The sequence below is a fragment of the Octopus bimaculoides genome, chromosome 7, assembly GCF_046866305.1.
Source record: "Octopus bimaculoides isolate indiv1 chromosome 7, ASM4686630v1, whole genome shotgun sequence".
NCBI classification, from domain to species: domain Eukaryota; kingdom Metazoa; phylum Mollusca; class Cephalopoda; order Octopoda; family Octopodidae; genus Octopus; species Octopus bimaculoides.
In genome coordinates this window covers 63496764-63523577 of record NC_142934.1, presented here as the reverse complement: position 1 = coordinate 63523577, position 26814 = coordinate 63496764, and the positions used below count along the sequence as shown (strand labels likewise).

At 42.1% G+C, this 26814-nt stretch overlaps 1 protein-coding gene across 1 annotated transcript; it reads right to left on the bottom strand.

Annotated features, from left to right (window-relative positions):
- Positions 1-480: 480 nt before the first annotated feature.
- On the bottom strand, positions 481-17120 carry LOC106882831 (beta-1,3-galactosyltransferase 1). The gene is made up of 2 exons (XM_014933622.3): positions 16828-17120; positions 481-4162 (listed from the first exon to the last, which is right to left on the bottom strand). Exons 1-2 carry the CDS (start codon positions 16883-16885, stop codon positions 3006-3008), a joined length of 1215 nt encoding a protein of 404 aa, XP_014789108.1. The 5' UTR covers positions 16886-17120; the 3' UTR covers positions 481-3005.
- Positions 17121-26814: the final 9694 nt, after the last annotated feature.

Sequence of the window (26814 nt, the reverse complement as noted above, 5' to 3'; positions counted from 1 at the left end):
TCACAGAATCCTCTTGTAAACACGTTTAAAGAACGCGTTTATCGTTGCAAACATTGGCAAAAACATACTTTTAGTTCCTATAAGTGATTTCTACCAGTCTATAAAATTTGACCTTTAACTGTCTATTTCCAAGCCTTTAACCTTTATTCCTATTCACCTATCGCTCTATATTTCTCCACTTTTAATTTTCTGCTATTTTCTTTCTTCCTCCTCCTTCGCTTTCTATAAATTGCCTTTGACGTTATATATATTAACGTGTTTTTTTTTAAATAACGTACCAGCGTTCCCTTCATCATACATGCAGATTGCATTGTTTTACTGCATTTTATTCCTTCTAGAATAATACTAATGTTTTCTTCGAAACATACGTCGGAAATATAAAGATTTGAATAACACCTGCTTTTAACTCCATTTATATATATATATATATATATATATATATATATATAGGAAAGGAAAAAATAATAATAAGGCAGAATGCTCAACTGAAAGCATATTTTAATATAAATGGGTGTAAGGATTTCAAATGGATTTCAAACCGGCTTTCATTGCATGGCAAATTTTCAAGATAAGGACAAAAAGAAAATTTTTCAAAGAATAATAAATATATAAAAAAATAAATATACCAATACATCATAATGTCTTTAAGCTTTTGAAGTTCACTAATTTTCCTTGGAAAAACTTGTTGGAAGGGTTAGGATGCATGTGTTTCTGTGTAGTGTTTTTTCAAGAAGGCTCGATGTTTATGTGTCAAACAGGAAATGGGGTAGTAGTATTCAAGTTCCTGTGGATAAGGGGAGATCATTCTGTGGGTTTTGTACTCTTTAATTGGAATGCTGGATTCTTTGTCAGCAGGATGTTTATGTCTGTTCTTAGATTTAATGAGGTAGGTTAGAAAAAAGAATACGGGCACCGTGTAGTTTGCATATTGAGAAGTGTTTGAAATTTTTCAATAAAAAGATTCTCCTTGTTGATTCTTTCTTGTATAGAGATTCTGTCTTTACATTGATAGAGGGAAAATGAGAAATTTGGGATTTTTATTTCTCGCGCAAGAGTCTATGTGGCCACTGAGTGGAATTTGACGGTATTGTGGGAGATTTATCTGTTCTTTATGGACTGCTACTCTTCTGCGTAAAAGGGGGTCGTTTGTCCGATATAATTGTGTTGGCAACCTGCGCATGTAAGGACGTAAATGAGGTTCTCGGAACAACCCCACCTTTTACTGACATATATATGGGATGTAGTGTATGTGTACACGCGCGTGTGATGTACAGTTTTTTTCTCATTTATTTCTCTTCTTTCACATTTTCCCCTGCAGCAAAGAAGGACACTGTCTCGAAACGGAGGATTCTCCATTCCCTGACGCCAAATTAACTGTGTCCTTTATTATCGATTTTACTACTACTACTACTACTACTACTACTACATATGTGTGCATGTAAGTGTGTGCGTGTATATATATATATGTGTGTGTGTCTTTGTGTGTACATATACAGGGGTGATACAGGTGTGACTCTATGGTAAGAAGCTTGCTTCCCAACCACATGATTCCGGGTACAGTCCCCTGCGTGGCATCTTGGGCAGGTGTCTTCTACAATAGCTACGAGCCGGTCAAAGTCTTATGAGTGGATTTTGTAGACGGAAACTGAAAGTAGCGTGTCGTATACATACATATATACATACACATACACACACATATAGATAGATAGATAGATAGATAGATAGATAGATAGATAGATAGATATGAGTGTGTTTTTGTGACTGTGTTTGTCCCCACCACCACCATAACCACCACCACCACCATAACCACCACCACCACCATAACCACCACCACCACCATAACCACGACGACCACCACTTTACTACCAATGTTGGTTTGTCTATGTCTCAGTAACTTACGGGTTCAGCAAAAATAGGCTGATTGAATAAGTACCAGGCTGAAAAAAATACATACTGGCGCGATTCATTCGACTAAAACTTTTTCAAGGCAGTGACAGCCACAGATTAATGATTGAGGCACACACGCACACACATAAACACCATATTTATCGGCGTATAAGGCGTGTTTCTTTTTATTTTTGCTTGTTTTGTTAATGCATAAAAAACTGCTCTGCGTCAACAAGGATACGATTTGAATCCACGCTACAACAAACTTCTAATCTACAACTGTCCTGAAAGTCCTCGACTGGCTGAACGCTCCTATCAAAACCATATGAAAGAATGCTTTAGCAAGGCACTGTAAACGGAATGCACATGGGGATCTTGGCTGAAAATTTACTGTTCATCATCTGTTGAAAATAGTGACTGATGTCTGTTTTGCAAAATATGCTGTGATGTTAATTTAAGGCATGTTAGACAGCTATATAATACGTTTTTATCAATCCAGCTTCACAAACATATATGTAAATTTCAGTTGTAAATACTGAGTGATAAAACAAAAGGAGCCATGCTAAAGCACAAAATGTTACGTCCAGATTTTATAATATTCTTAAGCGATGTTAAAGACCAAATTCAATCCTACAGATCGAGATATATGATAAAATGTGAGGCGACGAAAGAGATTCTGTGTAGTTGTTCGACATGTTAGAAATAGTAGCGAAATCACCCTCGAATTACATTTTAATGCTTAAAATAAAGAGGAAGTATGCATTGGATAACATAATTCTAAATGTGCAATGCACAAGAAATTATCTAGATTAACGTGGGTGTGAATATCTCATTTTATACGCCTACTTAATGGACGCTGGTCTGGGTCTTAACAGCAATAAAAATACATGCTTAGTCTATTCTTCTGTTTATTAATAAATCTTTTTTGAAATGTATCCGTTATTACAGTCTTGCATTCATAATTACAATGCCTAATTAAAGAGAGAAAGATATTTCAGTGATATAATATTTAAAAAAAAAGAAACAAAAGAAGATTTGAGAATTAATTACAAAATGTATGAGAATCCTTTCTAGTTTCCGATAATACATATTTTATGAATTGTATTTATAAATTTTATTCAATAACACTCACATAAATTTTGAAATATATAATTGAGCACCTTCGAAAACAATCTTTTTCTTTTGCAAACTACAAAACATAGGATTATTACTGTAATATAAGATATTACAAGAATATAAGATATTTTGTCTGTAGTATGTTCAATATACAAAATTTCTTCTTGGTTCTTGGCTCTGCGATTAGCCAAAATGGTTAAAAGTTTTTTTTCTATCTCTTCCTCGTGATTCCTATTGCTTCTCTTATCAGTTACTGCAAACATTAGTGGACTTGACGCATAATTAGGTGAAGAAAATTTCTGAATAGGATTGAAAAATTCATAAAACGTATTTATGAAAGGTACATATATATTCAATTTTTCTGCTAAAACTCCATTCCAAGCATCATCAGGCATAAAAACATGGTTGTCCAATGCAGCAATATACAGTTTATTAATTAGAAAAATATGTGCCACATAACCCACACCATTACAAAATCGGGGATAGCGTTTTCCTTTGTAAATAATATTCTGAGGAACACGTTTAACTTTGAGAAAGTATTGTAAATCTCCTGGCCCTTCCTGTCTGAAACAGGCTACAAAACGATCTTTACGTGTTGATTGAAGCAACTGATAATGGAGATAAGGCACCAATTTGTATTGGTCTACAAAAAGTTCATCGTTCATGACCATGACATAATCAGCGTTACCACAAAATTCTACACTCCATTTCCACGCCATTATTGTTTTTAATCCAAGATTAGTGTAGGATTCCGTAAAATCTTCCTGAATGATATCTCTATACTTTTTACTCTCGTTCTGAATTAAGGATTCTAATGTAGAATTTTTTGTTTTACCAAATATGAAAACATGTCTAATAATTATATTTTTTGAATAAGGATCATGCGGAATATCCTGGAATACTTCTCTTAGTATTTCCCGACGAACAAAGTTGGTGTGAAAGGTTCTAACAATATAGAGAAGTAAAATCCGTTCATGCCTAGAACAGAGATCTGGTTCATTGATAAGTCTTTTGAAGTTGTGTTTGTAAGGTCGTGGTTTATCATAATACTCACCTGGAACTTTTGAATACTTTGGTCTTTTTATATAAGTCACATTGGTATGTTTTAATAGCAATGTTCTTTTATCGAAGTACGACTGTTGAAGAGCAAAACTTATATCTAAAAAGAACATAAAAGCCAATTATGTATTACAAAAATCTAAAAAATATATTATGTATTATAATTATGTATTACAAATAATGTATTGCAAAAATTTTTTTAAAGCATGAATGCCAATTATGTATTACAAAAATGCATATCATTAGCACACAGAAAATAAGTTATTCTTCATTTGTTTTCAATAAGACTGTTTCACTCATCATATTTACCTATCTCAAATTATTTCAATTTTTCTAGATGACACTCTTACATAAATAACTACTAGCAGTACTCGTGGAACTTGCAGAATTATTTAAAAAATTGTAAGACAAAATTGTATATTTTTCTGAAATAATTGATTCTTGAGATGGTATAAAAATCCACACAGGTAGCATTGGAGATGCATGCTCAAGAAACAACTTTTTTGAAAAGCTATATTCTTATGCCTAGTACTTTGTGAGTTATCTAATATTTTTTGCTTTGTGTCAAGAAATAAACACTACAAACCATGGAACAAAACTGAAGACATTATCTTTAATTATTATTTTGCTGCATGGCACTGTGTTTTTGATTCCTGGACTGGTGAAGCATTGTGTTCTTGAGCGAAACACTTCATTTCACATGGTTCCAGTTCACTCAGCTAGCAAAAATGAATAATTCTGCGACGGAGCGGTGTTCTGTCCAGGATGCGATGTATATACCACAGACTCCGAGAAACTGGCTTCATGAGTCAATAGTTCGGGAATGAGTCTTGATCCTCCTCTTGGAGAGTATATTTGTAAAGTTTTAACAAATCAGAATATGCTATTTCGAAGACAAAACTACAAAAACGATTAATCTCAAACTTTCTTGTCTTCCTCTTCTTAGTTTACATTGTCTATCGTCATCTCTATTTTCTAAACAAATATGCTTCGACTTAGCAAGCAAAATTTAATTGCAATAAAACGCATGCATCAAGAGCTATAAGACATTTTTAAAACATTAGAAACTACATTTTTTGCTGTCCAACCACCACTGCTACCTCCATTAAACAATATCCACCACTATCATCATTTAACGGCCGCCCACCGCCACTATACTTATCACTAACAAGGCTCAGTCTAAATTATTTGACATTCAAGATCATTAATTTTTTTTCTTTTTCAGTTCACTTCAGCTCAGCTGTCAGTTTATGATCTATCTATCTATTTATCTATCTATCTCTTCTCACGGACGTGCTGTCACATCGGCTGCGAAGGTAAACGTTTATTTGGCCTTTTATTGTCCACATTTTGTTGGAATTTTTAAATAATTTTGTTGCGAAGCACCTAGGCTTCATTTGTGTGTATTTTCAAGGGCAGGAATTGACCCCCAGGGGCAGTTTCGGCCCTAGCAAAATACAAAAATTTCCTTCTTGACATTTGAAAAATGTCGAGAAACATAATTTTGGAACGCTTGTCTTGTTCTTTTGACAAGCATTTCCCGAGGCTTCAGATGCCAGAAGAGAAAAAAGAACAGAATAGCGCGTGCTCATACAGTGACAGGAACGCAGTTGCTGTAAACGTCACAAAGACTGTGAGTACAGCTACTAACAGCCCTCTCACCACCACCAACACCAACAACAAAAACAAAACTGTAACCAAGGTTACAAAACCATGCGTAAAAACCGTCACAAATGTCTCTGACGTAAGCACCATTGCTGCTGACGCCATCATCACCACCACCAACAACAACGACAACAACAACAACAACAACAACAACAACAACGACAACAACAACAACAACAACAACAACAGCAACAACAAGGACGTAAAGTTATCGACCGTCAGCAATGACACCATCACCTGTTCAACAAACTCTGCTGCCACTACCACCACCTTTGAACCAGGCAGTACATACACCAACATAAACAAAAATATCCAGAAGAACATGTCCGCCAGCACAACAAAAACAAATTTCACAAATGCTCTAAAGGAAAAAAGAACAATAGTGACATTCACACAAAAACAAATAAAAGACACAAAATCCCTTCTTACGAAAGAAGGAGATGATGTCAGAATAAACATACCAAAAGATATTATAGAAATGAAAAACAAAAAGTGCATCATTTATAAACTGGTAAACACAAAAACCAGACGTGTAGAAAATGTTAGCACAGATAAAATTGAAGTTTGTCTTAGAAAAATTTGGCCTTATCAGAATCATGTCACCTGGGGAAGAAAATTTGGAACGGTGCAAGTGAGATTTCTGGATGAAAATTTAGCTAAACAATTTTCGACACTCTCTCTCCGCACAGATGACTTGGTAATGATACCGAGTTATCTAGGACAGAGAGTAACCAAAGTTATGATAAAAAATGTGCCATCAGAGGTGGACACTCAATGGCTGATATCGGCCGTGTGCCTGGAAATGGAGGAGGCAAATATTTTGGAGATTACGGTCGGAGAGGAAAAGAACTGGGGAGGGAAAAATCTGGAAATCCTTCTCCACATCACGGAGGAGGCTTCACAGAAAATTCCTCCAAACATTAGATTGGCAGAGGACCACAAGCTGTATGTGGTGGTAGAGGGCAGGCGACCTCGCTGTTACCTATGCAACAGCGAAGCACATCTGAAAAAGGACTGCCCTCTGGCCGCTAAACAAAAACAACAACAACAAAAACAACAACAACAACAACAACAACAACAGAAGCAACTACCAAATACCCCCAACAGAAAAACCTTACTACCAACACCACCAGCAACACAAAAAACAACAACAGAAATATCAGCAATAACCACAACAGAAAAGACAACAGAAACTGCAAAAACAGAAGAAAAAAAAGAAAATTCCAAGACTGCCTCTCCCTCCCCCATATCACATACACCACACACAAATAACAAGCAGCCAACATCAATAAAAACAGCAACACAAACATTCATAGAAACACACACAGACGCACAAAATTTGCCGTTACCTCTTTCTGACTCCTCAGATCTCCCATCATCCGATGAAGAGAGTGGGGAGGAGTGGAAAATAGTTACGAAAGGAAAGAGGAAGCGCAGTAAGAAGAAAACAAAACAAAATGCAAACACAAAGCAGGGAGATTCACATCTCCCGAAAATACTACTAACATCAATAGTAATATAAAAAAAACAATGCTAACAGCAATAGACAGTACAAACACAGAGTTGATGAATTACATCAACTCTAAAACAAACATCACAAATAACGATATCAAAACCAACAACCACCCACGTACAACACCGCCAAAACACATTAAAATTATTCATGTAACACCAGCATTACACAACACAATAAAATCCCTCTACCCCAACTCGGTAGGGAGATTCCAGAAATATTTGTGCAAGAAATTGTACAATAGCCTCCTTGGTGAAAAATCCAAGGAGGAAACAAAACTTTCTAACGGTAAGTAACATTCTGTTCTTTTGTTTTGTGCTTTAAAGCACACGTATAAATAGAATCATGGTGAAGATTGGTTGTGTGAATGTGCGTGGCTTAGGGTCCCCTTGGAAACAAGGGTACCTCTTAAATGACATCAAGTCACACAATTTGGATATCATAGCCATTAGTGAGACCAGACTCCATGAACCGCGGGCCCTAAAGTCCATGTTTGGCGGACAGTTTAACATTTATTTTTCTCCCTGTCTGCCGAGGATGGGCGGTAGTGGCACGGCGGTTCTTTTTCGCAAGAGTCTGGATCTCCAAGTAAAGACGATATTTACGGACCCGGAGGGTAGACTGGTTGTCCTAGATGTGGACGGCAGCGATGGAGGCGCTTTTCGGTTGCTGGCAGTTTATGTGCCTCCTTTAACAGGTCGGTCAGACTTCTTTCGACGTCTAGAAGTATTCCTGGGAACGTCTCGTCCCTTACTTTTAGTGGGGGATTGGAATGCTACCTTGGACACGCATCTAGACTACGTGGGGAGTGACAAAACTAGAAGGGGATGCAAAGGCCTCATAGACCTGCTCAGACGCTTCCAGTTGTCTGACAGGTACCGACTCGACCACCCAAATGTGCCAACGTGGACTTGGAGCAACCGCATTGGGTCGTCGAGATCGTATCTAGATAGGATAGTGTGTAGGACAAGAGATAGAGATAGTTTAGGATGTCCACAGTTCCACATAGTCAGCTACACGGATCACAAACTTGTGACGTGTACGCTAGACTTAGATAAGGCACATAGGCAGGGTCCCGGTTACTGGAAACTAAACGCGTCTTTCCCGTCGAGACAGGTTTTCAGAGACCGGATTAGCACGTTAGTAAAGAGGGCTTTGACGGGAGCCATCGTCAACAACAAATGGTGGTTTGCCCTCAAGAGAGCAGTAAGGGCGGAAGCAATAAGGTATAGCAGGGCACTAGCTGTAGAGAGGAACAGAGTAGAGGAGGAGCTAGTGATAAAGTTAGAAGAGGCATTGCGAAGTGGCATCGCATCCGACGTTTTAGCGGCGAGGTTGGCCCTCGACCAACACTTCAATGCTAAACACGAAGGGTGTGCTGTCAGGACAAGGATGCGTGCTCTGAGGAATGAAGGTGTTGGAGCTGCACGAGAGGCCCGGGTGGCGGAGGCGCAGCGGGGTAACAGAGCCACCATCCGGTCTCTGGTAGACGAACAGGGGCGCGAATTGCTCGAGCCGAGCAAGATGTGCGAGGCGTTTCAGCGGCATTTTGCCCGACTGTTCGGGAGGAGTGGCGAGCGAGAAGGCAGGGTGGACTTTAGTGCCTACCTGCACAGCTTGCCACGACTCTCGGCAAGAGAGGTGGAGTGCTGCGAAGGGGTCATCACGGCGGAGGAGGTGAGGGACGCGATGGCGTGTTGCTCGACAGACAAATCTCCGGGTTTGGATGGTCTGCCCTACGAGCTTTACAACTGTATGCCAGACTTGTTTGGAGAAGTCTTGGCGGCCGTGTACTGCAACTGGCAGCAGAACGGGAGCATTCCCGGTTTTGTGAGCCGAGGAGCGGTAACGCTGCTGAAGAAAGATCCAAACAAGGGGGACGCCATAGATAACTTTAGGCTCATCACTCTGCTCAATGCAGACATGAAAATTTTGGCCAAGGTGTTAGCCAAGCGGTTGGCGCTTGTCATCGAGAAACTGGTCGGCACGGAGCAGACGTGCGCCGTGCCGGGCCGGAGCACCCATGACAACCTCCATCTGATGCGCTACATCATAGAGAGGGTAGTTAAGGAACCTGGCATGGGTGGGGCCCTGATCAATTTGGCCTTATCAGAATCATGTCACCTGGGGAAGAAATGGAGTATCGAGGTTTTTCTTTCCACGGATAACCTCCCCATTTATTGGGAATTTTTTGTATTATTTCGTATTTTTCGTAAATACCCCAAACGTTTTGCGATGTTTTTTTTTCATCGTTGTCCCCACTTTTGTTTTTTTTCTGCTTTGTTTTCGACCCCCTCGAAAAGAAAAACTCTACATTTGTATTTTGTCCACTCTGTGTTGAGCCCTGTGTGGCTAATAAAGAAACCTATCTATCTATCTATCTATCTATCTATCTATCTATCTATCTATCTATCTATCTACGCCTGTGTTAGAATGGTGGCAGCTGATGAAGGAGATGTTCTCTATATGGCCTGTGTGTTTTCTGTACTCGTTATCATTTTGTCTACGCTTTGTTTGCAATGTCCTGTACCCAGATATGCATCTATATATACAGGTAGATGTAAGTATGTACATACACGTACGTATATATGCATATACTCATTTATTATTTGTATTATATATATATGTGTGTGTAAATATAATATGTGACAATTATTCGGTAGCCATGATAAAACTCCGAGTTTCGGATGTAGGGGCGGAAACTCACACCGGCATCTCTTCAGTTATCAGGCCATCGAAAAAATGCTATGAAAATGACCGTTAAAACAATGGGAAATTACTGTGTGGTTGACCGGTATTAAGACAAAAGAGCTATTAGAATGACCGCTAAGTAAGGGGAGGGTCTAAAGGTGTGGGAGTAAAAATGTTCATAGTAATCGTGTAGTGTAAGCGCTAATGTCCATACATACACATGCTCTCCCTCACTCACGTACATGCGCCTATATGTATATACTCATGCACCCTCACTTGAAACACACACATGCTCACCCAAACATTCGCCAAAAAATATATACATATTCGCATACACGCTTGCACACACAGACACACGCGCACAAAAAAAGGTTCATACACACGTCTATATACGCACATGCACAAGAAAAAACAGGGCTAAAAGCAAAATACAGAAAAATGTGCAAAAAAATGTAAAACATAAGCAATAAGCGTAAAACACGTCTATATACGCACATACTCGCATGCAAGCACACACATGTCTAATATACGCACATACCCGCACACGTCTATATACGCACATATACACGCGCGCACAAAGGAATAAGGTTCATACACACGTCTATATACGCACATGCGCATGTGCGTATATAGACGGGCGCGTGTGCGTATACAGACGTGTGCATGTGCGTATAGACGTATATAGACGTGTGCGGGTATGTGCGTATATTACACGTGTGTGTGTGCGTGCATGCGAGTATGTGCGTATATAGACGTGTGTATGAACCTTTTTTGTGCGCGTGTGTCTCTGTGTGCGAGCGTGTATGCGAATATGTATATATTTTTTGGCGAATGGTTGGGTGAGCATGTGTGTGTTTCAAGTAAGGGTGGATAAGTATATACATATAGGCGCATGTACTTGCCATTTCTATCTATAACATATATATATATATATATATATATATATATATATATATATATATATATATATATATATATATATATATATAAAATAATATATATGTGTGTGTATTATTTATGTATATATATATATATATCACCCGACATGGTGGCTTACCATTTAAACGCCTTATTCATAAATCTTAATGTGTATGTGAGTGTGTGTGTATATATATATATATATATATATATATATATATATATATATATATATACATATATATATACATATACATATATATATTTATATATGTATATATAAGCACACACGCACAAAGAATATGATAGATTTAGTTCACTTATGATCTAAACGAATAGTTAAGTTAGGTAAGTGCTATAGTTGATCGACTGTTAGGTTCCAAGATCACAACTAAGCCTGGATCTAGGGATCCGATTTAGGGTTCCGTTATACAAGGTATATATTATATTGGAGGAAAATTCGAAAGCAAAGCAGAACGAGCTTCTCAAATAATCTAAAATAATTTAATTAGGGTAAGGTGAATTTGAAGTCTTACAGCCGTTTCTGGGATAAGCCAAATAGTTGGTTAGCATGTCCGTGCACTGGTTATACCGTCATCAGAGACAAAATACTGCCGAGATTTACCTGCGATTTTCACTAAAAACCTGTTCCTTCATGGAAGCACCGACCAACATCCATATCTTGTGGAAAAGGTGAGTTGTGAACATTATTCTCCTGCCTATATTCTTCTAACTACTTTTACTCTTTATTCTTCTATTTTATTTCTTATACACTGCGAATTTTATTCCTTGTAATCTATGAATTTTCCGTCTAAAATATTCATACTTTGTCTCGGATGATGGAATACCCAGTACACAGACGTGCTAACCAACCATTTGGGTTAACTCAGAAACAGCTGAAAAACTTCAAATTCATCTTACTCTAATTAGTTTATTATTCTAAATGACTTGAGATACTCGTTCTGCCTTGGTTTTTTTTAAATTTTTCCTCTAATATAATGATATAATGATTATATGTGTGTTTCTCTGTGTGTGTGTGTGTGTGTGTGTGTGTGTGTGTGCGCGCGCGCGCGCGCGTAGTTATATTCTGTTAAGTACAGTATAAAGTTCGTGCACGCATACATGGAAAAGGAACTGACTTCCAGAGACGCGACAAGTTGAACCCCACGTTTATGTGCTAAAAAGTTATTGGTCGGGTCGTCTTATCCCTAACCAATCCCCCATCAACAAAAAAAATTAAATTCAACTGCCAGAATTTTTGTGCTGGCCTAAAATAATAGTTTGGCTTCTGGCGTACTCATGTTGAATTTTGTTTGAGTTGACTTCGGAAATCTTTCTTTTGCGTATATTCTTGTGATGAAGGTAAACTGAATTCTTCCTGCAAAATATTCAGGGGTATCTCTCTTATTCGGAATTAGATTTAATTATCCACTTAAACCTCATAGATTTTCCACATCGCTTTTTAACTATACATGGCGTCCAAACTAAACTTACCTTTATTAATTGCCATTGAATTGATCAATTAAATTCGCTTTGCTTTTTTTCTACAATTATGTAGCAAAATATTCTTCATAATTAGTTGAATTTGTCACCCAATCACAAGTTCTGCAAGAGATTCCTCTTCAAGGGAAACTTGACTACATAAACTGAGGTCCAATATCTGAAACTAGGATTTCTGGAAAACCAAAATGACTGCATACTTGCTTTAGCTAGTGAATTATGGATGAAGTTGAAATAGCAGTGATTATGAAAATTTCACGCCACTAAGAAACAGTATCCATTACGTAATAAAAAATATTTACCATTTGTAGGACCATCAAAATCAATGCGAACCCTGGTCCATAGCTTTTTGGGTACTAGCCGTGGTTGCCAATCAGACCTTCTAAGTGTCTTTCTTGCCTGCACACATCTATGACAAGTACTACTTCTTCTAAGTATTTGTCAATGTTAGGCTTGGACACATAAATCCTAGCAAGAGATTTCATACGATTTATACCTTGGTGGACCATATGTAACTGTTATAAATCAAGATTTTGTAATTTCTTAGGAATAGTACAATCATTCACTGATGATAAAGCCTCTTACCGTTGGAAAAACACTTTCAGATCTTCTGACTGGTTTTTTTTTTTTGTTTTTTTTAGCCAACCTGTTCGTTGATATCTACAAACTAAATTCAAGGTAGAATCATCTCTTGTTGCTTCCGGAACCATATCTGTTACGGTAAATAAAACATTTTGCACGTCTTTTCCACAGACATGGAAGCAATAACAACATTTTTGTTGTCTAACTTTTCGATTCACCAGGAGATATGATAATGCATCAGCTTTATCAGATTCACTCATTGCCTTCTATTTGAGTTGAAAGTTATACCCCAGTATCATTGTTGCTCATCTTTGTAAATGATTTGCTGTATAAACTAGAACGCACTTTTTTCCGAACCGAAAATAGATACAAAGGATTTATCATTGGTAAATAAAAAAAAAAAGATCTTCCGTGCAACATTTTGTAAAATCTTTTAACTCCAAACCTAAGAACTAATACTTCTTTTTCAATTTGACCGCAGTGTCTTACCGCTTTACTCAGGGTACGAGCAGCGCGTGCAGTTGCCTTTTCAGTATCATCTGGTAATACATGAGATATGACAGCTCCGATACCATAATCCAATGCATCTGCAGCCACTGTTATTTCCAATTTCGAGTCATAATGAGTTAGTAATAAATTAGAATTGCAATAATTCTTTCGCCTCTTCAAAGACTTTGTATTTTTGTATCTTTCTGAAGCAGATGGTTTAAAGGTTCACTCAAACGATGCATGGAAGGTAGGAACATACATTAATAGCTAAGGAGCCCAAGAATGATCTCAGTCGCTTAACATCTGATGGAACTGACATTTTCAGAATTGCTTCTACGTTTGTTGGGGCTGTTTTACAACTGTTTTTGTTTATAATAAATCAAAGATATTTTATTGATGTCATATAAAATTGCATTTATTTTCTTTTACTTGAAAACCAAATGAATTCATTTTATGGGAAAGAGTATCCAATCGATGAAACAATTCTTCATTCATTGAACCAGTCACTATAATATCGTCCAAATAAGTTGGAACTTCAGATATGTCTGCGGTCGTTGAATCCATTACTTGTTGAAATATAGCTGGAGCCGTTTTTCATTTCGAATATTGGTAAAGACCTCTGTGAGGATTAAATTTTAACAGTTGTTTTGAATTTATCATCAACTTCAATTTGTAAGTAAGCATAAGCCAGATCTATTTTTGTGAAGTAACGACCACCATTAAGCTTGCTGAAAATGTCTTCAGGAATCAGTAGGTTGGAATGGTCTTCTAATCGAATCGAAAAATCTGCATAAAAGCGAATAGAACCGTTTGCTTTGCTAGCCACCAATACTAGTGCTGCCCAAGTTGAATAGTTGACAGGTTTCATTATGTCTAATTGTACCAGACGGTCTAACTCTCTGTCAACCTTGGATTGGACTGCATACAGAACTGAGGTTTCATTATGTCTAATTGTACCAGACGGTCTAACTCTCTGTCAACCTTGGATTGGACTGCATACAGAACTGCTCTGCGAGGCCTAAATATAGGCTGTATAGGTTTTTGTGACAAATGTAATTTGTATAACTGGCGAGGCCACAAGAAATCTTTGAAAACGGGTGGATATTCTTCCTCTGGCGCATTTGTTTTTGTGTGTGTTTCTCCCAACTCTAGACAATCAGTCAGATTTTTGTTTTTTTAATCCACTTTAAACCTGGCATAAATAACATTGATTTTCTTGGTTGTAACGAGCGGATAACTGGAAAACCTTTTGCTTACCTCCCTTGATTGATTAGACTTTTGCTTACTTCCCTTGAACCATTAAGCAAACAAAAACCCTTCTGTATGATCGAACTTGCGACTTATTTGACATTTGTGTTGTTTTTTATCGGGGGAAAACTTTCCATAATGTTTTTGCACAGCAAAACTACTATAGTTGAAAATGACCAGAATTTCTTTTTCTATCAATAGGTAATGATTTAGGATTAGTTTTCGCTTGATTCTTGTTAACTCGTCACTACTTTCAATCGTCTTCATGTCGTGCTTCAAGTTTAACTTTTGACACTGCATAGCTGACAAAATCCTCCTCCTTCAGTATAATGCTTTTTGCCTTTCTCAAAATATTTTTGATTCCAGAGACAACTAGGTACATAAAGGTGAGTGTAAAAATGGTCATTATTTGAATGTGAAATACTGATTTCCTTCATTTTTCAATGAATAGCAGATGAGTGGCTACCCTTTGATTCAGACACAGCACAGGCAACGCTTTCAGACTTTTTGGAAAAGTTTTCAGGAACGACCCAATAGGTTTACTATTAATTCCGCGAAATATTCATGGGCCCCGCTAGTACATATACATGTAGATACATGCATACAACATACAACATACATACATACATACATACATACATACATACATACATACGTACGTACATACATACGTACATATTTACATACATACATACATACATACATACATAATTACATACATACATGCATACATACATACATACATACATACGTACATACATACATATTTACATACATACATGCATACATACATAAATACATACATACGTACATACATATTTACATACATACATACATACATACATACATACGTACATACATACATACATGCATACATACATACAAACGTACATACATACATACGTACATATTTACATACATACATGTGTGTACATACATACATACATATTTACTTACATGCATACATACATACATGTAATGGCGGAGGTAAAGTATAAGCACTCCATCACCTTAATTTTTTTTTTTTTTTTTCCAAAATTTTCTTCGGATTCCTGTTTTCGATAGAGGAAGTTACGATTTTACAAAAAAAAAATAGCACGTTTTCAATATTCTAATACAACATTTAAGTGTAGACTTCCATAAATGATTTTCTTGCGAGCTCACACCGACCCCTTCTCCACCCCTATACATACACGCGCGCAGACACGGTTCTTAGGGTATCAACAATCACGGCTTAAGTCCAATTTTGATACAAAACTTCTGTGTAAGTTTCTTCACGCGCGCACGCACACAACTTTTTAAATTTTAACTACTACTTTTTTAATATTGTAATTCGCGATGAGCTGATTTAAAGACCCGACCTTTCATAAAGTCCCTGCCGCAAAAATATTTTTATATTTGCAAATAAAGTTTAGAAATAAAGGTGAATATTTGATAATATTTAACAAATATTAGCTATACTTACGTTATAAAGAGGCCAATGTAACTCACCAAATTACTCTGCGACCTATCTACGAGTCAACCGCAAACATCTACGTTAACAACCCCAAACTAAGGATGCGACCTATCAACTGGTACGACCTATCCACTTGTGCTCCCTATACAATGGTGCGATCTATCCACGAATATATAACGGGTTTCTATGTTGTTTGTCAACTTGATGGAAATCAAGCAATTACACCCTTTGGTATTAGAAACGGAAAGGTGTATTACATAAAACTAACTTTTGTATTCAACACCTGAGAGAAAGAACAATGTGGTAATGAATTTTTAGATGATATTTCTTATTTCTTTATTGCCCACAAGGGGCTATACATAGAGGGGACAAACAAGGACAGACAAAATGGATTAAATCAATTACATCGACCCCAGTGCGTAACTTGTACTTACGAAAGGATGAAAGGATGAAAGGATGAAAGGCAAAGTCGACCTCGGCGGAATTTGAATTCAGAACGTAAAGGCAGACGAAATACCGCTAAGCATCTCGTCCAGCGTGCTAACGTTTCTGCCAGCTCGCCGCCTTGGATGATATTTCTATTCAGTGAAGTTTCACCTGTGACTGAATAACAACATATTAACCATAACAGTAATAAACTCAACGATCAGAAAAACAACAAGTACCAAATGCGCATTGTGTAAAAATGTACTGGGATACTTACATGCAAAATGTATACTAACTACTGAAACTAAAACATTGAGTTTTGGTGTGATGATCATTTTTCAGTTTGTAAGGAAACACACAAATAATTGAAGATAAGAAAATGCCTCTCAATACGTATTGCTTTGACTACTGTCGTGTTGTTGTTTGTTACTCGCATTTGTCGCTGGTTGTTCGTTAATTTCCGTAATATTATTTTATATATTTTTTGTTAAAGAGAAAGAGGCGGGTGCGCGCGCACAATTATATAGGCGTATATGAAAATAATGTGTGTGTGTGTGTGTGTGTGTGTGTGTGCGTATTTATGTATGTACCTGTATGTGAAAGATAACGGGGCGGAGGTAAAGAATACCGGAACTCGGCTATTGCGGACAATGCCAAATTCAACATAATGATGGCAGACCTCGTCAGAGTAATGCGAAATGTTTCCTGCATGTGCGACCCTACAGAATTAAAGAGACATATACAACATTTCGTCCACTGCATGCAGTTCTCAGGTTACAGCCATAAAGAAAGGATCAGGGTATACAAAGGAGCTATGAAGAAGTTTGAAACAATCAAACGCAACGATAGGAATGGGATTTGCCCACTCTATAGGAGCAAATCATGGAACACCATAGAAAGGACTAAGAAGAAAATAGGGAAGGCAAGCTCATGGTACGATAGCCACAAGTACCAGAGCGTCATGTTCGTCGACACCACCCCTAGAGGCGAACTGGCGTACCGCTTTAGAAGGGCCCTAGACAAACTTAAGCTAAGAATTAAGGTTGTTGAAAGGCCAGGCAACCCTATTAAATCCCTTATCAGTAGAACATACCCTTTCAGTAGAACCCCCTGCACTGATAGGAACTGTATCGTATGTAGATTTAGCCCACAAACGGACTGCAAAACCAGAAATGTGGTCTATAGTATAAGATGTACAGAGGGACCATGCAGAAATAAGACAATGACATATGTAATCGAAACAGCAAGGAGCATAGGGGAGAGGGCAAACGTACATTGGAGGGAACTTAAGGAAGGGAAGAACTCATCAGTTCTGTACCAGCACGCTGAGCAAGAACATAGAGGCTCAATCAACAACATAGAAATTAAAATCTTATCTACACATAGCAGTGATGCAGCACTTAGACAAATTACTGAAGCTACACACATAATAGAAGAGAAACCTAGCCTGAATAGGAAACTAGAATGGAACACTAACACACACCACTAACAAACCACAAACCATAACATGTGACAACATGTTACCCATAAACCAATAATAATATGAACAAAATATAATACAATACATAGATAAACAAATGGAATTAAATACTACATACGTTAACAAAATTTAATTAAACACACAAAAAAAAACAAAAAACAGTAGATAAAAAAAACACACACACACACATGAACAAATAAATAAATAAGAACAAATACAAACGAACACGTGTGAACAGAGAATATAGGTGATACAGACACTCCCCATACACACATGCACTTACAAAAGACACAGACACATTGAAGGACACGCATGCGTAGACACATACAATAGGAATACAAAATACAAAATGACTGATAGTTAGCAAGGTGAGACACACATAAGAAAGGAGGAAACAAAGGACCACTGATGAGGTCACAGAAGTGTGACGAAAGAACTCTGACCAAAATAGGATTAATGTAATGTAATATAAAGGTGAAGCAAATTAACACCAAATATACAGTGCGTGTGTTTTTATTGGCTAAACTGGCAATATGACCATCCCCAAGTACAACAATATATATATATATTCTCCCTCCCCTTCGATTAACTCCTGCCCAGCGCCTGTTTGGTGCCTGTTTGGGGCTATATAACTAACACGCGCGACTGACTCCTTCACTTGCTCCTAAAATCTTTGCCGAATTCATACGACCATAACAGAATGACCAGATAAGTCTTTCTCTGTCTTCAGCCAGGCTTCCACTAACTACTTATTTTTGCCTCTGATCTACTTATTTCCATGTTTTCAGTTGTATTTCCTCGCACAGACACTTAAAGCTAAAACTTGTCTTAGAAGTAGCTGGCCACCATCCTGTATTTACTGTGTACAAACGATAGAAATCCCTAAAATCCGCGTGCTATGAATAACCCTCTCTCTCTCTTTTAATCTTCCTCATTCATTTTCACTCCATCTCTGTTTAACCTGTCTGTGTCTCTCCCGATATTTATTTCACTATGTATCTCTCTCTCTCTCTCTCTCTCTCTCTCTCTCTCTCTCTCTATATATATATATATATATATATATATATATATATATATATATATATATATCTTCTCCCTCCCCTTCGATTAACTCCTGCCCACCGCCTGTTAGGTGCACCCGCCCTCCCACCCCCTCCACCAGTACCGGAAGTTCGTATCTTGTACTGCAGTACCGGAAGTTTCTATCTTGTACTGCAGTACCGGAAAGTTCCTATCTTCTACACCAGTATCGGAGGTTCTTATCTTCCTCACCAGTACCATGACTGTCCCTCATGAACACTTCTAAAGATTTCCCACCCCCACTTGGTTTTATCCCCCTATGTAAGGTAGAGATCATATGGTGCATAATACGATAGTATAGTGGATGCTGGCTGAGGGGAATGCTACTGATTGTTATGTTCTCTGCAAAATGCGAGGTTTCTTTTCAGGTACATGACACCGTTCCCCGCCCCAAGGTTTTACGAGTCCTTACCCCCCCCCCCCCCCCACCCTCAGGGTTGGCACTGTTAACGTCGGCACACTGAAAGGTAGATCTGGTGAGATTGTTGAGATGCTTGAACGGAGACGTGTCGGTATCTGCTGCCTCCAAGAAGTAAGGTGGAGAGGTTGTTCCGCTAGGCTCCTCACAGGCAAAGAACACAGGTACAAGATTTTCTTGGCAGGAAACACAGACGGGGTCGGGGGCGTGGGTATACTTCTTGCAGAGAAATGGGTGGATAAGGTAATCGAGGTGGTTAGAGTATGCGATAGAATACTTAAGATTAGATTAGTCCTACACCATGGTTTAGCAACCATTATCTCGGCCTATGCCCCTCAGCCCGGGCTACCCGACGGACAGAAAGACCAATTCTATGACACCCTTCTGCAGACTACCTCATCGACGAATGACAGGGACCTTCTCTTTGTGGCTGGTGACTTCAATGGACATGTTGGACAACATTCAGGGGGGTTCTATGGCGTACATGGAGGCTATGGTTTTGGTTCCCGCAATGAGGAGGGAACCAGGCTGCTGGAGTTCTGTGATGCAAATGACCTTATGATCTGCAATACTAACTTCAGGAAACCTGCCAGTCACCTAGTCACCTACCGTTCTGGCAGGTACACAAGCCAAATTGATTACATCCTCGCCAGGATATAATCTGTGGTTGGTGCAAGGTCCCTTCTCGACCCAAGATAACGTGGTCGTGGAACAAGGAGGTAGACAGGGCTATTAGACAAAAGAAACAGGCTTGGAAGGACTGGAAGAACGGTGGTAGCAGGGAATTGTACCAATCTGCCAGAAGGGAAGCTAGGCGACAGGTTTATTTAGCCAGAGGGGAGGCAGATAAGAAAAGATTTGCCAATGTTCTGCGCCGTGAGGACCAAAGACTTGAGGTATTTCGTGTCGCAAGACAGTGTAGGAGAGAGAATAGTGATGTAGTAGGAGAGAAATGTGTTCGCATGGATGATGGTACGCTTGCTCTAAATGAGGCTGCAAAGAAAGAGGTCTGGAGAAGCCACTACGATAGATTGCTTAATAAAGAGAATGAATGGGAGAAAGAGAGTCTGCCGTATGTTGACCCAACAGAGGGACCAGCTATCCGAGTTGACAGTACCATGGTAGATAAAGCAATTAAGAGTATGAAGACAGGGAAAGCCCCCGGCCCATCAGGAATCACTGCAGAGATGCTCAAAATATCTGGCAGTGTCGGCTATAGCCTAGTCACCCGTATTACGAACCAGGTGATACACGAAGGAGTCATACCCAATGACTGGTGTAGCAGCACCATAATCAACTGCTACAAAGGTAAAGGTGACGCTTTAGATACAAATAATTACAGAGGTATCAAGCTTTTAGATCAGGTAATGAAAGTCACGGAGAGGGTCATAGCTCAATTGCTTAGGGAGCGAGTCAGCTTAGATGAGATGCAGTTTGGTTTTGTGCCTGGGAAAAGCACTACTGATGCTATATTTCTGGTAAGACAGCTTCAGGAGAAATACCTAGCCAAGGATAAACCTCTGTTCCTGGCTTTCGTTGATATGGAGAAAGCCTTTGACAGGGTCCCCCGATCTCTCATCTGGTGGTCAATGAGGAAACTAGGGATAGAAGAATGGTTAGTGAGAGCTGTGCGAGCCATGTACAGAAACTCTGTCAGTAAGGTGAGGATTGGCAGAGAGTACAGTGAAGAATTCCGGGTGGAGGTAGGGGTCCACCAAGGTTCTGTCCTCAGCCCCTCCTATTTATCATAGTTCTCCAGGCTATAACAGAGGAATTCAAGACAGGATGCCCCTGGGAGCTCCTCTATGCTGATGACCTTGCACTAATTGCTGAGTCACTATCACAATTAGAGGAGAAGTTTCAGGTATGGAAGCAAGGACTAGAATCAAAGGGCCTTAGAGTCAACCTAGCTAAAACCAAAGTCCTCATAAGTAGGAAGGCAGACAAAACACAAACCCTTTCAGGTAGATGGCCCTGCTCGATCTGTAGAAAAGGGGTGGGAAGTAACTCTATAAGATGCACCCAGTGCAAGCTATCGACACATAAGAGGTGCAGCAATATCAAAGGAAGGTTAACTAGGAAGTTAGTTTTTGTTTGCAGCAGATGTTCTGGAGCTATAAATACAGGAAATGTGCAGAAAACAACTTCTGACACATTCCAGGGAGAAAAACTAGAAGTGGTCGATTGCTTCCGCTATCTTGGTGACCAAATTAACAGTGGAGGTGGGTGCGCTGAAAGCGTAGCTGCTAGAATTAGAATAGCCTGGGCAAAGTTCAGAGAGCTCTTACCTCAGCTGGCGACAAAGGGTCTCTCTCTCAGAGTAAAAGGCAGATTGTATGACGCATGTGTACGAACAGCCATGCTTCATGTCAGTAAAACATGGGCCGTGACTGCTGAGGACATGCGTAGGCTCGCAAGGAATGAAGCCAGTATGCTCCGATGGATGTGTAACGTCAGTGTGCATACTAGACAGAGTATCAGTACCTTGAGAGAAAAGTTGAACTTACGAAGCATCAGTTGTAGTGTGCAAGAGAGACGACTGCACTGGTATGGTCATGTAGCGAGAATGGATGAGGATAGCTGTGTGAAAAAGTGCCACACCTTAACAGTTGAGGGAACCTGTGGAAAAGTAGGCCCAGGAAGACCTGGGATGAGGTGGTAAGGCACAACCATCGAACATTGGGCCTCACCGAGGCGATGACTTCTGACCGAGACCTTTGGAAATATACTGTGCGCGAGAAGACCCGGCAAGCCAAGTGAGACCTAAATCTAAGGCCCAGCCAGCCCACTTATGCGTACCTTCCTTCCTTCATTGGACACTAAATACCACTTGTGAAGACCTGTTGAGGCAAGTGAAATCGAAATCGAGTAAAATTAAAATTGGACACTAAACCCCACTACGAAGACCTGTTGAGGCAAGTGAAATAGAAATAGATTGTTGTCGTGCCCCTGAACTGGCTTTGGGCGGGGCCGTCATGGGATTTTCGAGCGAGATCGTTACCAGTGCCCCTGGACTGGCCCATGTACAAGCAACACATGAAATCTTTCGAGCGGGATCGTTTGCCAGTGCCCCCGGACTGGCTCATGTGTGGGCGACACATGATATCTTTCGTGCAAGGTCGTTGCCGGTGCCCCTGGACTGGCTCATGTGCGGGTGACACATGAAATCTTTCGAGCGGGATCGATGCCAGTGCCCCTGGAATGGCTCATGTGCGGGCGACACATGATATCTTTCGTGCAAGATCGTTGCCAGTGCCCATGGACTGGCTCTTGTGCGAGTGACACATGAGGTTTTTCGAGCGGGATCGTTGCCAGTGCCCATGGACTGGCTCATGTGCGGGAGACACATGAAATCTTTCGAGCGGGATCGATGCCAGTGCACCTGGACTGGCTCATGTGCGGGCGACACATGAAATCTTTCGAGCGAGATCGTTGCCGGTGCCCCTGGGCCGGCTTGCGGGTGACAGCGAGATCGTTGTCAGTGCCCCTGGGCCGGCTTGCGGGTGACACATGAGGTTTTTCGAGCAGGATCGTTGCCGGTGCCCCTGGACTGACTCTTGTGCGGGTGACACATAAAACTTTTTCGAGCAGGGTCGTTGCCAGTGCCCCCCCCTGGACTGGCTGATGTGCGGGCGACACATGAATTCTTTCGAGCGGGATCGTGCCAGAGCCCCTGGACTGGCTCATATGCGGCCGACACATGATATCTTTCGAGCGAGATCGTTGCCGGTGCCCCTGGACTGAGTCTTGCGCGGGTGACACATGAGGCTTTTTCGAGCGAGATCGTTGCCGGTGCCCCTGGACTAACTCTTGTGCGGGTGACACATGAAATGTTTGAGCTGGTTCGTTGCCAGTGCCCCTGGACTGGCTCATGTGCGGGTGACACATAAAATCTTTCGAGCGGGATCGATGCCAGTGCACCTGGACTGGCTCATGTGCGGGCGACACATGAAATCTTTCGAGCGAGATCGTTGCCGGTGCCCCTGGGCCGGCTTGCGGGTGACAGCGAGATCGTTGCCAGTGCCCCTGGGCCGGCTTGCGGGTGACACATGAGGTTTTTCGAGCAGGATCGTTGCCGGTGCCCCTGGACTGACTCTTGTGCGGGTGACACATAAAACTTTTTCGAGCAGGGTCGTTGCCAGTGCCCCCCCCTGGACTGGCTGATGTGCGGGCGACACATGAATTCTTTCGAGCGGGATCGTGCCAGAGCCCCTGGACTGGCTCATATGCGGCCGACACATGATATCTTTCGAGCGAGATCGTTGCCGGTGCCCCTGGACTGAGTCTTGCGCGGGTGACACATGAGGCTTTTTCGAGCGAGATCGTTGCCGGTGCCCCTGGACTAACTCTTGTGCGGGTGACACATGAAATGTTTGAGCTGGTTCGTTGCCAGTGCCCCTGGACTGGCTCATGTGCGGGTGACACATAAAATTTTTTGGAGCAGGGTCGTTGCCAGTGCCCCCCACCCTTGGACTGGCTCATGTGCGGGCGACACATGAATTCTTTCGAGCGGGATCGTGCCAGAGCCCCTGGACTGGCTCATATGCGGCCGACACATGATATCTTTCGAGCGAGATCGTTCCCGGTGCCCCTGGACTGACTCTTGTGCGGGTGACACATGAGGCTTTTTCGAGCGAGATCGTTGCCGGTGCCCCTGGGCCGGCTTGCGGGTGACAGCGAGATCGTTGCCGGTGCCCCTGGGCCGGCTAGCGGGCGACACATGATATCTTTCGAGCGAGATCGTTGCCGGTGCCCCTGGACTGACTCATGTGCGGGTGACACATGAAATGTTTGAGCTGGTTCGTTGCCAGTGCCCCTGGACTGGCTCATGTGCGGGTGACACATAAAATTTTTTGGAGCAGGGTCGTTGCCAGTGCACCTGGACTGGCTCATGTGCGGGCGACACATGAATTCTTTCGAGCGGGATCGTGCCAGAGTCCCTGGACTGGCTCATGTGCGGGCGACACATGATATCTTTCGAGCGAGATCGTTGCCGTTGCCCCTGGACTGGCTCATGTGCGGGCGACACATGAATTCTTTCGAGCAGGGTCGTTACCTGTGCCCCCCCCCCGGACTGGCTCATGTTCGGGCGACACATGAATCTTTCGAGCGGGATCGTTGCCGGTGCCCCTGGACTGGCTCATGTGCGGGCGACACATGAATTCTTTCGAGCGGGATCGTGCCGCTGGACTGATTCTTGTGCGGGTGACACATGAGGCTTTTCCTAGCGAGATCGTTGCCGGTGCACCTGGACTGGCTCATGTGCGGGTGACACATGAATCTTTCGAGCGGGATCGTTGCCAGTGCCCCTGGACTGGCTCATGTGCGGGCAACACATGATATCTTTCGAGCGAGATCGTTGCCGGTGCCCCTGGACTGACTCTTGTGCGGGCGACACATGATATCTTTCGAGCGAGATCGTTGCCGGTGTCCCTGGACTGACTCTTGTGCGGGTGACACATGAAATGTTTGAGCTGGTTCGTTGCCAGTGCCCCTGGACTGGCTCATGTGCGGGAGACGCCCCTGGCCCGGCTCTTGTGCGGGTGACACATGAGGTTTTTCGAGCAGGATCGTTGCTAGTGCCACTGGACTGGCTCATGTGCTGGCAACACATGAAATCCTTCGAGCGAGATCGTTGCCAGTGACCCTGGACTGGATCATGTCCGGGCGACACATGAATTCTTTCGAGCGGGATCGTGCCAGAGCCCCTGGACTGGCTCATAATGCGGGCGACACATGATATCTTTCGGGCGAGATCGTTGCCGGTGCCCCTGGAGTGGCTCATGTGCGGGCGACGCCCCTGGGACGGCTCTTGTGCGGGTGACACATGAGGTTTTTCGAGCAGGATCGTTGCCAGTGCCCCTGGACTGGCTCATGCGCGGGCAACACATGAAATCCTTCGAGCGAGATCGTTGCCAGTGAACCTGGACTGGCTCTTGTGCGGTTGACACATGAAATGTTTTGAGCGGGATCGTTGCCAGTGCCCCTGCACTGGCTCATGTGCGGGCGACACATGAAATCTTTCGAGCGATATCGTTGCCGGTGCCCCTTGGCCGGCTCTTGTGAGGGTGACACGTGAGGTTTTTCGAGCGAGATCGTTGCCGGTGCCCCTGGGTTGGCTCGTGTGAGGGCGACACATGGAATCTTTCGGGCGGGGTCCTTGCCGGTGCCCGTGGACTGGCTCTTGTGCGGGTGACACATGAAATGCCTTGAGCGAGACGGGATCGATGACAGTGCCCCTGGACTGGCTCATGTACGGGCGACACATGATATCTTTCTAGCGAGGTCGTTGCCGGTGCCCCTGGACTGACTCTTGTGCGGGTGACACATGAGGCTTTTTCGGTCGAGATCGTTGGCGGTGCCCCTGGACTGGCTCATGTGCGGGCGACACATGAATCTTTCGAGCGGGATCGTTGCCAGTGCCCCTGGACTGGCTCATGTGCGGGAGACACATGAATTCTTTCGAGCGGGATCGTTGCCAGTGCTCCTGGACTGGCTCATGTGCGGGCGACACATGATATCTTTCGAGCGGGATCGTGCCAGAGCCCCTGGACTGGCTCATGTGCGGGCGACATATGATATCTTTCGAGCGAGATCGTTGCCGGTGCCCCTGGATTGACTCTTGTGCGGGTGACACATGAGGCTTTTTCGATCGAGATCGTTGCCGGTGCCCCTGGACTGGCTCATGTGCGGGCGACACATGAATCTTTCGAGCGGGATCGTTGCCAGTGCCCCTGGACTGGCTCATGTGCGGGCGACACATGTATTCTTTCGAGCGGGATCGTGCCAGAGCCCCTGGACTGGCTCATGTGCGGGCGACACATGATATCTTTCGAGCGAGATCGTTGCCGGTGCCCCTGGACTGACTCTTGTGCGGGTGACACATGAAATGTTTGAGCTGGTTCGTTGCCAGTGCCCCTGGACTGGCTCATGTGCGGGTGACACATAAAATTTTTTGGAGCAGGGTCGTTGCCAGTGCTCCTGGACTGGCTCATGTGCGGGCGACACATGATATCTTTCGAGCGAGATCGTTGCCGTTGCCCCTGGACTGACTCATGTGCGGGCGACACATGAATTCTTTCGAGCGGGATCGTGCCAGAGCCCCTGGACTGGCTCATGTGCGGGCGACACATGATATCTTTCGAGCGAGATCGTTGCCGGTGCCCCTGGACTGACTCTTGTGCGGGTGACACATGAAATGTTTGAGCTGGTTCGTTGCCAGTGCCCCTGGACTGGCTCATGTGCGGGCGACGCCCCTGGGCCGGCTCTTGTGCGGGTGACACATG